Here is a 14793-nt window from a genome sequence, read left to right as displayed (position 1 = left end):
CTGGAAAGCAGTATGACACTTCCTCAGAAGGTTGGGAATAGAAATACCTTATGATCCAGCAATTCCTCTACTTGGTATTTACCCTCAAGAAATACAAGCCATAACACAAGTAGATATATGCACACCAATGTTCATAGCAGCAATATTTACAATAGCAAAAAGATGGAGACAGCCTAAGTGCCCATCAACTGAAGAATAGATACACAAACTGTGGTACATACACACAATGGAACATTATGCTACCTTGAAGAATAACAAGGAAGCTGCAAGCTACTGCATAATGTGGATGAACCTTGAGGACATTATGTTGAGTGAAATTAGTCAGTCACTAAAGGAGAAATACTGCATAGGACCACTACTGTAAAAGACAAAGAGAAAGAACTCATACTAAAGGTGGGGGGGAGGGGGGTTCGATGTGGGGATGGGGTAAGGGGAGGGAGGTGAAGGTGGACCACAGGGTAGGGAACAGACACAGGATAATTTGGGTGCTAGTGAGGGGGGGCAATACACAAGAAGGGGGAGGGGAATGGAAGAACAAGGCTGGTGGGAAAACAATTAGGCATGTTTGCATGGGCTAAGTAGGACCGAGGTAACTAATGATATATGCACAACCTTTGAACAACAGGGCTCTGGAATATAGGGATTGAGACATGGTTGGAATGGGTAAAAGGAGGAAAATAATGTTAAGATGCTTGGCTGTGTTTTGAATCTGGGTTTCCCTGGCATACTATTATAAAATAGACACTTGAGGGGGAGAGAAAGGAATAGCCAGAAATATCACCATAAAAGCTTATACGTCTTCTGTCTTCTGCTTATAACTGACTGGCATACCTAAAATGGGGCTACAACGTACCCAGTGAAGGAGGCTTCCTGCTGTCAGAAATGAATCCCAATGTCACATAAAAGACACTCAGTGAGACTAAATTACCTTGGCAAAGCAAAATTTACTCCTACAAGAGGGTATGTGCACATAGCCATACATACAGGAACAGGCCAACAAGCACACCGAGTGGGCAGTCCACTCAGGTTTTTAATCCCTGATGAGAGTCTCAAGGCTGTGTCTGACCCCTTTGGCTAGGGTTTTGACTGCACAATCTTTTCCCTTACCCGGTTGGCTAGTTCAAATTTTTAAGGCGTGCATTCCTACTTTAGGAAAAGAAAAACAAAGCGATCATAAATTCTTTACTCTAGGAAGTAGTTAAAAGAAAAAGAGAGTGATCATAAATTCTTTACTCACTTCAGGAGGAAGTAACCAAAGAAAAAGAGATAGAGACCATAAAGTCTTTACTTCAGGGGGCAAAAAAAAAGGTTACCTGAATACAATAAACAGGATTATAATAATATATAGATATATATTCCCCACACACACACATTGTGGAGCCTCTGCATTACACAAGACCATAGGTAGAATCCTGAACCCCACCCAGAACCTTCTGAGGTGGGAACTTTCCAATTGAAAGGACGATCATACCAGCCTGGAGTGGCTAGAAGAACAGAAGATACTTCTTGAAAGAAAGACCAACAGGAAAAATACAAAACGATAACGGCAGTCCGACTGATTACTACAAGAACAAGCAAGTTGCTCGCCCAGGAGACATCAAGCCAAGTGGTCGGGTCCCCTCAAGGCAAACCCCCTTCCAAGACTAAAACTCAATGGGAATACACGAGCAGACATGCGCTCTGATTGGTGACCACATTGGTCACCAATAAGGGGAAGTGAGGGGAAAACAGCAATGAAGCTGCGAGCTAAGCCCTACAACGTTCAATAGACTCCTGTGAAACTGGGTGGAGACTTGATTGGCCAGCAGGGTGGATAGACCTGGGGATTCTTGGGCCCAGAGTCAGTGACATAGCCACAGAGGACTAGAGTGGAGAGTGAAGCATCCTGCGGATAAGAGAGGGCATATGCATAAAAACACCCACACGTGCAAATAATACCTACTTGATCTGGCTTCAATGACTGGATGATCAGAGCTCAACTAGAAGAAGAAAGAAGAGGTAAAAAAGAGTAATCTGATACAATTTGATGACCTTGACCTACACCTATGGATGCAGTAGCTCAAAAGAGGGAACAAATCTTTGCAGCAAGGATCATTCCCACCCCCTCAATACACAGGGTAGACAGGGATGGGCAACTTGGACATTGGCTACCCAAAATGAGGGGGCTACATAGGCAAGAAGTGACTGGCTTACAAGCTTTCAAGATGGAGCCTAGTTCCAGTGAGTGTGGGGAAAGCAGAATCTCCACTGAGTAGTTTCCAAACTGTCTGGACAGGGTTGGTGAAAGGAGATGGGGAAAAGACTTTTGTGGTTCAATAGTGATTAATTGCTATCAGGACTGACTGTGAGAGTTGCAAATGTAAAGGTAGACATTTTGTAACAAAAGAAGGGGAGTGGTTGATTTTGCAGTCCAGGAACGGAGGATCCTGGGATCATCAAGAGAGAAGAGAGGAATGTGAGACCTTATCCAAAGAAGCAGTGACACCAGAAATGGTTCCAGAGACAATGACATGGAGAGATGGAGTGGCTGGGGACTCTGGACTCAGGGAGGGAGAGGGGCTGTAAGTGCTGACGTCTGGGGGGCAGGTTTGCGTGGTGTACCCTTTGGTTGTTTGATGATGCATAGAGGGGACTGTAACCATGAAAATGAAATGATATACGATAGGATGAATGTGAAGCTAATGTTCTCCCATGTAAACTATCACATAATTCACAATAAAACATTAAAAAAAAAAAGAAAGAATTTGTGTTCTAACCATTTCAGGTGGCAACATATAATTAAGAAATAATCTAATTCAAGGAAGAAGCCCAAGCTGCACTGAAGACATTGGTGAAAACCAGGTTCCAGGAATTGAGGGAATATCAATTGAGATGTTTCAACAAATAGATGCAATGCTCACTCATCTACAGTTATCTACTAACTGACTGGAAGAGATCCACATATGTGTCCATTTCAAAGAAAGGTGATCCAACAGAATGTAGAAATTTTCAAACAAAATCTTTAATATATCGTAAGTAAATTTTGCTGAAGATCATTCTAAAAGGATTGCAGCAGTACATCAACAGGGCACTGCCAGAAATTCAAGCTGCTTACAGAAGAGGATGTGAAATAAGGGATATCACTGCTGAGGTCAGATGTATATTGGCTGAATCCAGAAAGATGTATTTACCTGTGCCTTATTGACTATGCAATAGGCATTTGACTGTGATGACTATAACAAATTATGAATAACAATATAAAAGATTAAAATTCAACAACACTTAATTGTACTCATGTGGAACCTGTACATATACCAAAAGGTAGCTGGTATATGTCTGAACAGAACAAGATTGGCTTAATGTCAGGAGAAGTGTGCTTCAGGGTTGTATCCTTTCATCATATTTGTTCAATCTGTATATTCACCAAATAATCCATGAAGCTGGACTATATGAAAAAGAACATGGCATCAGGATTAGCGGAAGGAAGGCTCATTAATAACCTGTTATATGCAGATGATAAGGAGCTCTGGCAGCGTACTGGTTACGAATAGGGCTGCAAACTCAAAGTCAACCGTTCAAACTACCAGCTGTTCTGCAGGGGTGAGATGAGGCTTTCTGCTCCCGTAAAGATTTTCAGTCTCGGAAACCCTGTACAGGGTCACTATGAGTCAGAACCGACTCCACAGCACATAACAACAATATGCAGATGATACAACCTTGCTTTCAGAAAATAAAGAGTCTGAAGCACTTACTGATGAAGAGCAAAGTCTATATATAGACTTATGTATGGATTACATCTCAACATATTAAAACAGAAATCCTCATAACTGACCAATAAGCAAGAAACAGAGAAAACAATGCATCGGTAAATATTTCATTTTACTTAGAACATTAATCAATGTTCATGGAAACAGCAGTCAAGAAATCACAGGGCATAGTGGGCAAATCTACTGCAAAAGATTTCTCTAAAGTATTAACAAGCAAAGTTGTCATTTTGAGGATTTAGATGTGCCTTACCCAAGTCCTGGTATTTTAAATCAACTCACAAAAGCATACAAAAGCTGGATAATGAATAAGGAAGGCCGAAACAGCACTGATGCCTTTGAATTATGGAATTGGCTAAGAGTATACCAAATACGCTGCACAAATCCTCTTTAAAATGTTCAAGAGCAAAGATATCAGTTTGAGGACTAAGGTGTACCTGAGTCAAGTCATGGTATTTTCAACTGCCTCATTAATATGTGAAAGTTGGACAATAAATAAGGAAAATTGTAGAACTGATGCATTGAGTTATGGTGTTGGAAAAGGAAATTGAAAAGTACCATGGACTTCCAGAAGAACAAACAAAACTGTGTTGGAAGAAGTACAGTCAAAATGCTCCTCAGAAGCAAGGCCAGTGAGACTCTGTCTGTCATATTTTGGACATATTATCAGAAAGACATCACGCTTGGTAAAGCAAAGATCAGCGTAAAAGAGGAACAACCCCCACTCCCGCCCCCAATGAGACAGACTGGCACAGTGACAGTAGAATGGGTTCAAGTGTAACAACAACTGTGAGGATGGTGGAAGAATGGTCAGGCGCACCTAGTCCCCAAACTGAGATCTTTGCTCTTGAACACTTTAAAGAAGCCTTTTACAGCAGATTTGCCTAATGCAACAGTCCTTTGATTTCCTGACTACTGCTCTCATGAGTGATGATTGTGGACACAAGTAAAATGAAATCTTCAACAACTTCAATCTTTTCTCATTTATCATGATGTTATCTATTGGCCTAGTTGTGAGGGTTTTTGTTTTGTTTACACTGAAGTGTAATCCATACTGAAGGCTATAGTCTTTGATCTTTATCAGTAAATACTTCAAGTTCTCCTCACTTCCAGCAACCAAGATTGTGCCATCTGCATACTGCAGGTTATCAATGAATCTATCTCTAATCCTAATGCCACATTCTTCTTCATATAATCCAGTTTCTTGGATTATTTGCTCAGTATACAGATTGACTAAGTATGGTGAAGGAATATAACACTGATTCAAACCTTATGGTACATGTAGAAACTGTTGAATTAATGTATGTTTTGTTGCATATATTTTCAAGGACAACAGCAACAAAATTTAAAGAGTTCTATAATAAAAAGCGGGAGAAAGATGAGGCTTTCTACTCCCGTAATGATTTACACCTTCGGAAACCCTATACAGGGTCGCTATGGGTCGGAACCGACCCGACGGCACGTAACAACAACAACATAATAAAAAGAGAAGTCCTGGTGTGGTGCTGTGGGTTAACGCGCCAGACTGCAAAGCTGTTTGAACTGCAAGGTTGATGGTTCAAGCTCACCAGCTGCTCCTTGGAAACACTATGCAGAGTTCGCTATGGGTCAGAACCAACTCAACAGCACTTCACAACAACAACATAATAAAAATAAAGAAAACAAAAATGGACAAAGGATCGCAATTGTCACAAATGTAAAGGTGGAAGTATTGTAACATAAAGAGAGGAGTAGTTAATCTAACATTGCAGGAACAGAAGACCCTAGGACCATCAAGGGAGAAGAGCATGAGCAAAATGTGGGACCCCATCCAGAGAAGCAGTGACACCTGAGATGGAGACAGAGATGATGGCATGGAAAGATAGAGCAGCTGAGGACTCTAGACTCATGGAAAGAGAAAGGCTGTGTTCTGGCAGCCAGGAGGCAGGCTTTCAGAATATGCCCTTGGGTTGTTTAAATGATGATATATTCCTGAGTATTTCTGTATACAACAAAACAACAACAGAGAGAATAGAAGCAAATACTGTTGAATGTATGGAGGGGACTGGAACCATTGCAATGAAATGAAATACGATAGGATGAGTGCAAAACCAATGTTTTCTTATGTAAACTATCATTCAGTTTACAATAACAGCTTTAAAAAAAAATAATAATAAACAAAGGAGACCTTTGCTCTTTTATATAATTAAATGGTTTCATGCATATTGCAAAAAATAATAATGGACAAAGGATCTGAATAAAAATTTCTTCAAAAATATGCACATATGGCCAATAAGCATAAGAAAAGATAGTCAGCATCATTAATAACCAGGGAAATGAAAATGAGCACGACAATGAGATATTACTTCTTACTCACTAAGATGGTAGTAAATAAAGTATTATTTAAAAATATAAATCTTAAAAAAGATAAAAAATGTTTGCAAGGATATAGAGCAATGAGATCTTTCATAAATCAATGGTTGTTGTTGTTGTTAAGTGTCATCAAGTCAGTTCTGACTTATAGTGACCCTGTATAGGGCTTCTGAGGAACAGTTAGTGAGCTTGAACCACTAACCTTGTGGTTCAAACCGACTTTTCAGTCCAGCGAATTAACCCACAGGGCCACACCAGGACTCCAAATCATTGGTAGAAATGTAGACTAGTGAAGTCAACTTTACAGAACAGTCTATCAATTTTTTCAATGGTTAACGCTGTCATTTTATGACCCTGCCATTCTACTTTTAGGAACATACACAAGAGAAATGAAAATACATGACCACATTGAAACTTATAAATGAATGTGTACATCATGAATAGCAGCATTATTCCAAATAGACAATACATACAAACAATCCCTATATCCATTAACTGATTACTAGATAAGCAAAATGTGATGTATATTTTCAAACAATGGAATTTTATTTAATCATAAAAAGAAATTAAATATTGAAACACGTTACAACATGAATGATGTTTGAAAACTTTACGCTAAGTAAAACATCTAGTCATAAAAGGCCATATATTGTATGATTTATATGAAATGTCCAGAACAGACAAATCTACAGGGACAGAAGCAAGATTATTAATTGGTAGGCATAGTGCGAAAGGAAACAAAGGGGAATGAATGCCAATTGGTATGTGGTTTATAATTGGGGCATAAAGCATTTTAAAATTAAATTATGGTGATAGTTGTACAAGTCTATGATTACATTAAAAGCAATCAAACGGTACATTTTAAATGAGTGAATTATATGGCATGCAATTTATACCTCAGTAAAGTTGTTACATTAAAAAACAACACGCGCCTCTCTTGGAATACTATCTAATTCTGTTAATATTATTGTTAGCTGTCATCAATCAGTCTAACTCATGGTGACCAATGAAATTCAGTGAAATGCTAGTCTGTTCTGCACCATCCCCATGCAGATATAGGCCAGTTGTATTCCTACTAACAGGAGGAGATACTCTTTAATTACTCTACCGATCTGAGATTTCTATCTAAATACCAAGATGTATCAACGTAGTTTCCAAAAGTCAACGATCAGTGTTTACATTGTATCCATATGTCACATGCACAAATATCTGGCACTATTTTATTATGCCATTAATATTTTACTATTCTACTCATGGTGCGATGCTGATCCTACAGCATTGGACTTTGAACCACAAGGTCTGCTGTTCAAACCCTCCAGATGCTCCTTGGGACACTATATAGGGTGTATATAAGTCAAAAACAACTCAACAGAACTTAACAGAAACAGCAACATTCTGTTACTCATCATAATAGACTAGGAACATTAACAATAATAAAGGTAGAATATAATAACAATTATTTTTTAAAGTTAAACAAAAATTAATTTATGATCTACTAACAATTATCTTTAAAATCCTTCAAAGCAAACCTCATGCCTAAAATAGTTACAATCACACCTCATATACACTTTTCTCCATTTATCTGTTATCTACTTGGTCATTTGGAGTCCTGGTGTGGTTCTGTGGGCTAATGTGCTGGACTGCAAAGTCGTTTGAACCAGAAGGTTGGCAGTTTAAGATCCCCAGCTGCTTCTTGGAAACCCTATACAGGGTCGTAACTGACTCAATGGCACTTAACTACAACAATTTGTCATTTAATGATTTCTAATTGCTATGTAAGTGTCTACTAAAGGCTCTACCCATATAGATTCAGTAGTTGGACAAACTAGAATAAAATCTCCAATTATAGAATAATCTAAATCAGATAGTTCTAAAAATACTTGATTTTTGGTTATTGAGACTATTCACTTGTAAAATACTAGTAACACTGAAATCTGCCAAACGTAAATTTTTATCAAATCATGAAATAGGAAAAGAAAATAAGGATAATAACCTCTTCCTAAAGGGGATGGGAAGAGGAATGGACCAAGGGAAAAAAAGCAACAGACAGAAAGTCTAAAGAATATATTTGTAGAGAAGTTGGCTCACAAAATGATTAACAAGCATTTCCTAGATATTCCATCCAAGAAAATGCCTCTGAGTGGAAATTTGTTTGGCTATAACATATTATTCTATTATTAAAATTAATACTACAATGTCACATATTTTCTAATGTGGCACATGGACAAGAGAAACCTCATATTTAAGTATTAAAAACTTTTAGTCATTTAGAAGAGAAACTTTTAAGTCATTATGACTTTATAGAAGGCAAGAAAATCTTCTCAATAACAAGAAACTAAACAACCTATCCTTTAACAACCATTTGGACAAGTTAAAAATTAGACAACTGAACTACTACATTTTGGCCCTTAATGTTCAGTTAATATTGAGAAGGAATTGTAATGTTCCTTCTAACCTCTAGAACTGAAGTGTATGACATTAACCATCAATTTCAGAAGCCCACTCAAGTTTTAACTGAGTAGTCATGCAGTAATCTTATAAAATTGGAAGCCCAAAGCAAGTCTGTTAAGAAAACAGATATTTACTTTTGCAAATATTGCTATAAAGTCAAGTTGATAACAATTAAAAATAACTGTTATTAAGACTTTGCTTAATGTAATTTTTGAAGTCCCAAAGAAGGACAATAGCACTATCAAAACTCAAATAAAAAGTGTATGAAGAACCACATGATCATATCAATTGACACAGAAAAGACATTTGACAAAATCTAATACATATACCAGACAAAAACTCAACAAAATAGGAATAGGAGGGAAATCCCTAAAGGGCATATATACAAAAACAATAGTTAACATTATTTTCAGTGGAGTGAAACTGAATGTATTCCCCTTGCAAACAGGAACCAGACAAGGATGCCCTTATCACCATTTCTAGTCAACATTGTAGGAGCTCTGGTAGTGCTGCTGTATAGGGTTTCCAAGGAGCAGCTGGTGAGTTTGAACCACTGACCCTGCAGTCTAGTGCATTAGCCTGTAGTATAATGGGTTACAGATTGAGCTGCTAATTGTAAGATCAACAGGTCAAATCCAACAGCTGCTCCACAGGAGAAAGATGACAGTTTCTGCTCCTGTAAAGATTTACAGTCTCTGAAATCCTACATAGGGTCACTATGAGTTGGAATCTACTCTAAGGCAGACAGTGGCAGCAGTAGCTATAGCAGTCAATATTCACTGCAATATAAGGAGCTCTGGTAGTGTAGTGGTTACGAATCGGGCTGCGAACCACAAGGTCAGCAGTTCAAAACTACCAGCTGTTCCGCGGGAGAAAGATGAGGCTTTCTGCTCCCATAAAGATTTACAGCCTCGGAAACCCCGTGCAGGGTCACTACGAGTCGGAACCGACTCCACGGCACATCACAACAACAACAACATTTAGAGCTATAAGGCAAGAGAGGGAAATTAAAGGCACCTAAATTGGCAAAAAGAAGTATCTACTATGTGACCATCGGTGAGCTAAAATTAAGGTTACTGTGAGAAGTAATTCTCAAGATGGTCCATCTTCAGGAATAAGTGGCCCAGGAAGTTGCTAATTGAAATTGTTGGCTGGTATAGCAACAGGGGCCCAGGCACCTGGGGAATGTGAGCGGGATGAATTGAGGCAGAGGGAAGGGAACCTGTGGTTCAAACCAACCTTATGGTCCAGTGCTTATGCTACAGCGTCACACCAGGATTTACTGTTACCCCTCTTTGAAAAAAAAAAAAAAAAAAGTTACCTTTACTACAACTATCTAAAATTCTACCAACTGTTTTAGATTAACCCAATTTATTTTCTTAAAAAATAATATATATCAAACGATGACGTGGAGTGATGAAGCGGCTGGGGACTTTGGATTCAGAGAGGGAGAGGGACTGTGTGCTGAAGAATCGGGGAGGGGGGGAGTAGGGGGCAGGTTTATAGGGTATACCCTTTGGGTGGTTGCATGGAGGGGATTGGAACCATGGCAATGAAACGATATACGGTGGAATGAATGTAAAACTAAAGTTCTCTCATGTAAACTATAATAATTAACAATAAAACATGAAAAAAATATATATGTATCTTTTTCTTAATGATGACTAAGTCAGGAATATGGAGTTCTAGTCTCATTTTTGCTATTAAAATTGTGTGTTCTTGAGTAAGTCCCTCAATCTGTCTGATTTCAGTTATAAAAAAAAGAGGTGTCAGATCTCTTAAGTTCCTTCCAATTGTAATACTCTACAACTCCCTTTCTGGATTCAAAAAGAACATAAAATTACAAGTTAATTATAACATTCATTTTTATCTTTTTGTGTTACCATAGTCTCTAAGTACTCATTCACTTATAGGTGATGACAGAGATGCTAACAATTAGGACAGAAAACCTAAAAAAAAAAAAAAAATGTATCTTATTCATATCATATTTACTATGTTGCCTTATCTCTTATACTAAATCACAAATTTCTTGATATCAAGAAACAGCTGTGCCTTGAACAAAGGTTCTTAATAATATTGTTGAATGAGAAAAGTTTGCTAAATACTATATTATTTTCTAAATGTCTTGTTCTTGTTTTAATTGGAATATAACCTCTTTTACGGCATCCTGGTGTGGCATTGTGGGTTAATGCACAAGACTGCAAAGCCATTTAAACTGCAAGGTTGGCAGTTCAAGCTCATCAGCAGCTCACTGGAAATCTAATACAGAGTCGCTATGGGTCAGAAATGACTCGACGGCACTAAACAACAAGATGGTATATATACAGGAGTCTTGGTAGCATAGTGGATTACGAGCTGGGCTGCTAACCAAAAAAGATCAGCAGTTCAAATCTACCAGTCTGTCCACAGGAGAAAGATGAGGTTTTCTGCTTCCATAAAGATTTATAGCCTTGGAAACCCTATACAGGGTTGCTATGTCAGTTTGTCGTACTGTAGTAGCTTGTGAGTTGCTGTGATTCTGAAAGCTATGCCACCGGTATTTTAAATACCAGCAGGATCACCCATGGTGGACAGGTTTCAGATGAGCTTCTAATAGAAGACAGACTAGGAAGAAAGAGTGACGAACTACTTCCGAACATTTAGTCACTGAAAACCTTATGAATAGCAGAGAAACACTGTCAGATATAGTGCTGGTAAGTGAGCCCGTCAGGTTGAAAGACACTAAAAATGTGACTGGGGAAGAGCTGCTTCCTCAAAATAGAGTTGACCGTGATGACACGAATGGAGTAAAGCCCATGGGAGAAAAGTCCATGGGACATTCATTTGCTTATGGGGCAAAACTCAAAATGAAGAGAAACAGCTGTAAACATCCATTGAAAATTGGAACATGGAATGTATGAAGTACGAATCTGGGAAAATTGGAAGTTGTCAAAAATGAAATGGAATGCATAAACATCCATATCTTAGGCATTAGTGAGCTGAAATTGGCCATTTTGAACCTGACAACCACATGGTTTACTATGCCGGGGAATGACGAATTGAAAAGGAATGGTGTTGCATTCAGTGTCAAAAAAAGAACATATCCAGATCAGTCATGAGGTACAACACTGTCTGTGATAGGATAATATCCATGCGCCTACAGGGAAGCCCAGTTAATACCACTATTATTCAGATTAACGTACCAACCACTAAAGCCAGTGAGGATGAAATAGACGAATTCTACCAACTTCTTCAATCTGATATCAATCAAATATGCAATGAAGATGTATTCTGTCTATTCCCTCCCTCACTCCAAGTTTTTGATGGCTCTAGTGCAATGGGCTGCCAAAAGAACCAATAGATCCGTTTTGGAAGAAGTGCAGCCAGAGTGTTCCTTGGAGGCCAAGATGGCCAAACTTTGTCTCTCATACTTCGGACATATTATCAGGAGGGACCAGTCACTAGAGAAGGATATCACGTTTGGTAAGGTGGAGGGTTAGAGAAAAAGAGGAAGACCCCCAACGAGATGCACTGGCCAAGTGGCAGCATTGATGGACTCAAGCATGGCAACAGTAGGGAGGTTGGCCCAGGATCAGGCAGTGTTTCATTCTGCTGTGCATAAGGTCGCTATGAGTTGGTACCAACTTGATGGCACCTACCAACAACAACAATGATTCGGAACCAACTCCACGGCACACAATCACCACCACCACCATGGTTGTTGCTGTTGTTGTTAAGTGCCGTAGAGTCAATTCTGACTCATAGCAACCCTCTATAGGGTTTCCAAGGAGTGGCTGGTGGGTTTGAACCACCATGGAATATACCATAAATTCCTTATATTAACTACACTACAGCCAGGTATATATAGGACAATGAGGGGAGGAGGGAATCTGTTGAAAGTAAACTGACAAATCTTTATATGTCATACATATTGTTTCCTATACAAGAGTAGGAAAGAGTTGTGTTGACTAGAACAGAAAGCATGAAACCATAGTAACCACCATCTTTACTCGCCACTGCTACCACAACCACCATCCTCTCAAAGGGGAAATTATCAAGGGGGATGTAAAACAGGGTGGGGGGAAAAAAGAAAACAGATATATTATCACTGGTGTTGTGTATTAGGCGTTTGGGTTCTAACCATAAAGACAGTGGTTAAAAGTCACCAGCTGCTCTGTGGGAGAAAGCTAAGGCTCTCTGCTCTAATAAAGATTTACAGTCTTGGAAACTCTTTATGGAGTCTCTATGAGTCGGAATCGACTCATGAGTTTGGTTTGTGAGTTTGGTTTGGTTTAACAATAAGAAAAAAGATAGGTCCAGGATGCTCAACTTGATTTCAAGAGCATGTAAAAATAACTTGGGTCTTTTCTATTATTATGTATTTGTGAGCTGTTAGAATTAATAATTTCAGTCTTCCCTTGATATCCACTGGAAATTGGTTTCAAGACCCCTTTTGAATATAAAAATCCACAGATGCACAAGTTCCTTACATAAAATGGCATCATATTTGCATGTAACCTAGGCACATCCTCCAGTACTTTAAATCACCTCAAGATAAAGTATAATACCTACTACAATGCAAACAGTATATAAGTAGCACTTTACCCTCCCTTTTAGCCTTTGAAGTATTATTTTGACTGCTTCCACCCCCCCTCAATATTTCGATCAGTGATTGGTTGAATCCACAGATTTGAAATCCTCAGATACGAAGAGCCAAATGCCAAATGTGTAATTTCAAGGCAGTTTGCTTATTTTTACCAATATCACTTCTCTCAATTTCAAACATATTGGTCAAACTGTTATATATTATCATTGGTTTTCAGATATAAAAGATAAACAAGAATTACTATGGCAGAAATAAATACTAACATCTTATCTCCATAGTTTCACCATTCTTACCTGTTTACTCTTCTAGGACACTTGTCTGGTTTAATATCCACCTCATAGAGGTAGACATCAATCTTTGGGATTTCCACTTGAAAACAGTTAGCCAGCAGTTTAATGGGTTTGCCCATGGTGCCATATCCAGGTCGTCTGGGCACCATTAGTAGGGGCTGGGCCCCAACAGGTCCTGCCAGGATAGGAAAAAAAAAGAGAGAGAGAGTAACATTGTTACAAATGCATTTAATAATCTTATCAACCAGAGTATGTTAGAAATATAACAACAGCTGATAAATAGTCGAATCCTAGTGCTGAAGTATATCATTCCTTCAACTTCACTCACCCCAATTTCCTATCTTCATTTTTTAAAAAACTGTATGTTTCAGGAAAATTATTTCAGAATAAGGTAGAAAGGCGAGAGAACAGTTATAAATCTCAAGTAAGCACAAGACACACAAACAGTGCATGAGACCAACAGCAAAATAAACCCAAAGAAAATGGAGGAATTAGCAAAGACTAAAAATGAACAAAAATAAAAACGATATACAAGAAAAAAGGTTATTTAAAAAGATAAACAGATAAACTCAAGGCAAGACTGTTGAGAAATGAAAAAATGGTACAAAGAACCAATATCAGGAGTGAAAAAAAGACACTATAAATAATGAAGACATTATATTGTGCCAACAAATTTTGAAGAAACAGGCAAATTCCTTGAGAAATATAAGTAACTAACATACAAAAATATACAAAATCTGCAAAGTTCTATAACATTTTTTAAAATTAAATGCACATTTAAAAAGGAGTCAAGGTCCAAATGTCATCACTAGAATTTTTTCAACAACTTAAGAAAGAATAAACAACAACAACAAAACAATTTTATAGGATCTCTTCCAGAGAACAGGAAAAAGTGAACATACCCCAATTCAACTTATGTTGCCAGAAAATCCTGACACTAAAAAGTGACAAGAACATTATGACAAAAATCATAGGGCAACCTCATTCATGAACATATGAGGAGGCTTCAAAGAAGAATTGGAGGGAAAATGTAATTAAAAGATAATTGAAACAACTTCAGGCAAGATGGCAGATTCGGCAGACCCACCACTCAAACCCTCTACAACAAAAATATGAGAGACCAGATAAAACACAAATGAAACTTCTTGCACCCTGAACTTCAGATGAAAGGTTAGAGAAGTAGATGGAGTGCTTGCTAGGAAGAAAAGCCGAGCAGGGACAGCGAGAGACGGCAACTGACTGGTGAATGAATGGCTGGCCAGACATGCCTCAACTATCTTGTGAGTAGTTTTGGCAGTGGAGGTGTTACCGGAGCCACGTAAAGGAACTGCCAAACACCATGCAGATTTTCATCAAAAGGAAGGGTGTATTG

General features: G+C 38.3%; 1 protein-coding gene across 1 annotated transcript in view; it reads right to left on the bottom strand.

The window, feature by feature from the left end:
* AGO3 (argonaute RISC catalytic component 3) overlaps positions 1-13768 on the bottom strand; it is a 213444-nt gene extending 199676 nt beyond the window's left edge. Inside the window, exons 1-2 of the mRNA XM_006867532.1 lie at positions 13750-13768; positions 13425-13596 (exon numbers count right to left, since the gene is read on the bottom strand). Coding sequence (XP_006867594.1) covers positions 13425-13596; positions 13750-13768 — 191 coding nt within the window. The remainder of the gene's footprint in view (positions 1-13424; positions 13597-13749) is intronic.
* Between the last annotated feature and the right edge of the window lie 1025 nt (positions 13769-14793).

The sequence above is a fragment of the Chrysochloris asiatica genome, unplaced genomic scaffold, assembly GCF_000296735.1.
Source record: "Chrysochloris asiatica unplaced genomic scaffold, ChrAsi1.0 scaffold00106, whole genome shotgun sequence".
NCBI classification, from domain to species: Eukaryota; Metazoa; Chordata; class Mammalia; order Afrosoricida; family Chrysochloridae; genus Chrysochloris; species Chrysochloris asiatica.
The sequence above is the reverse complement of the archived record's forward strand: the minus strand, read 5'-3'. Positions and strand labels throughout refer to the sequence as shown.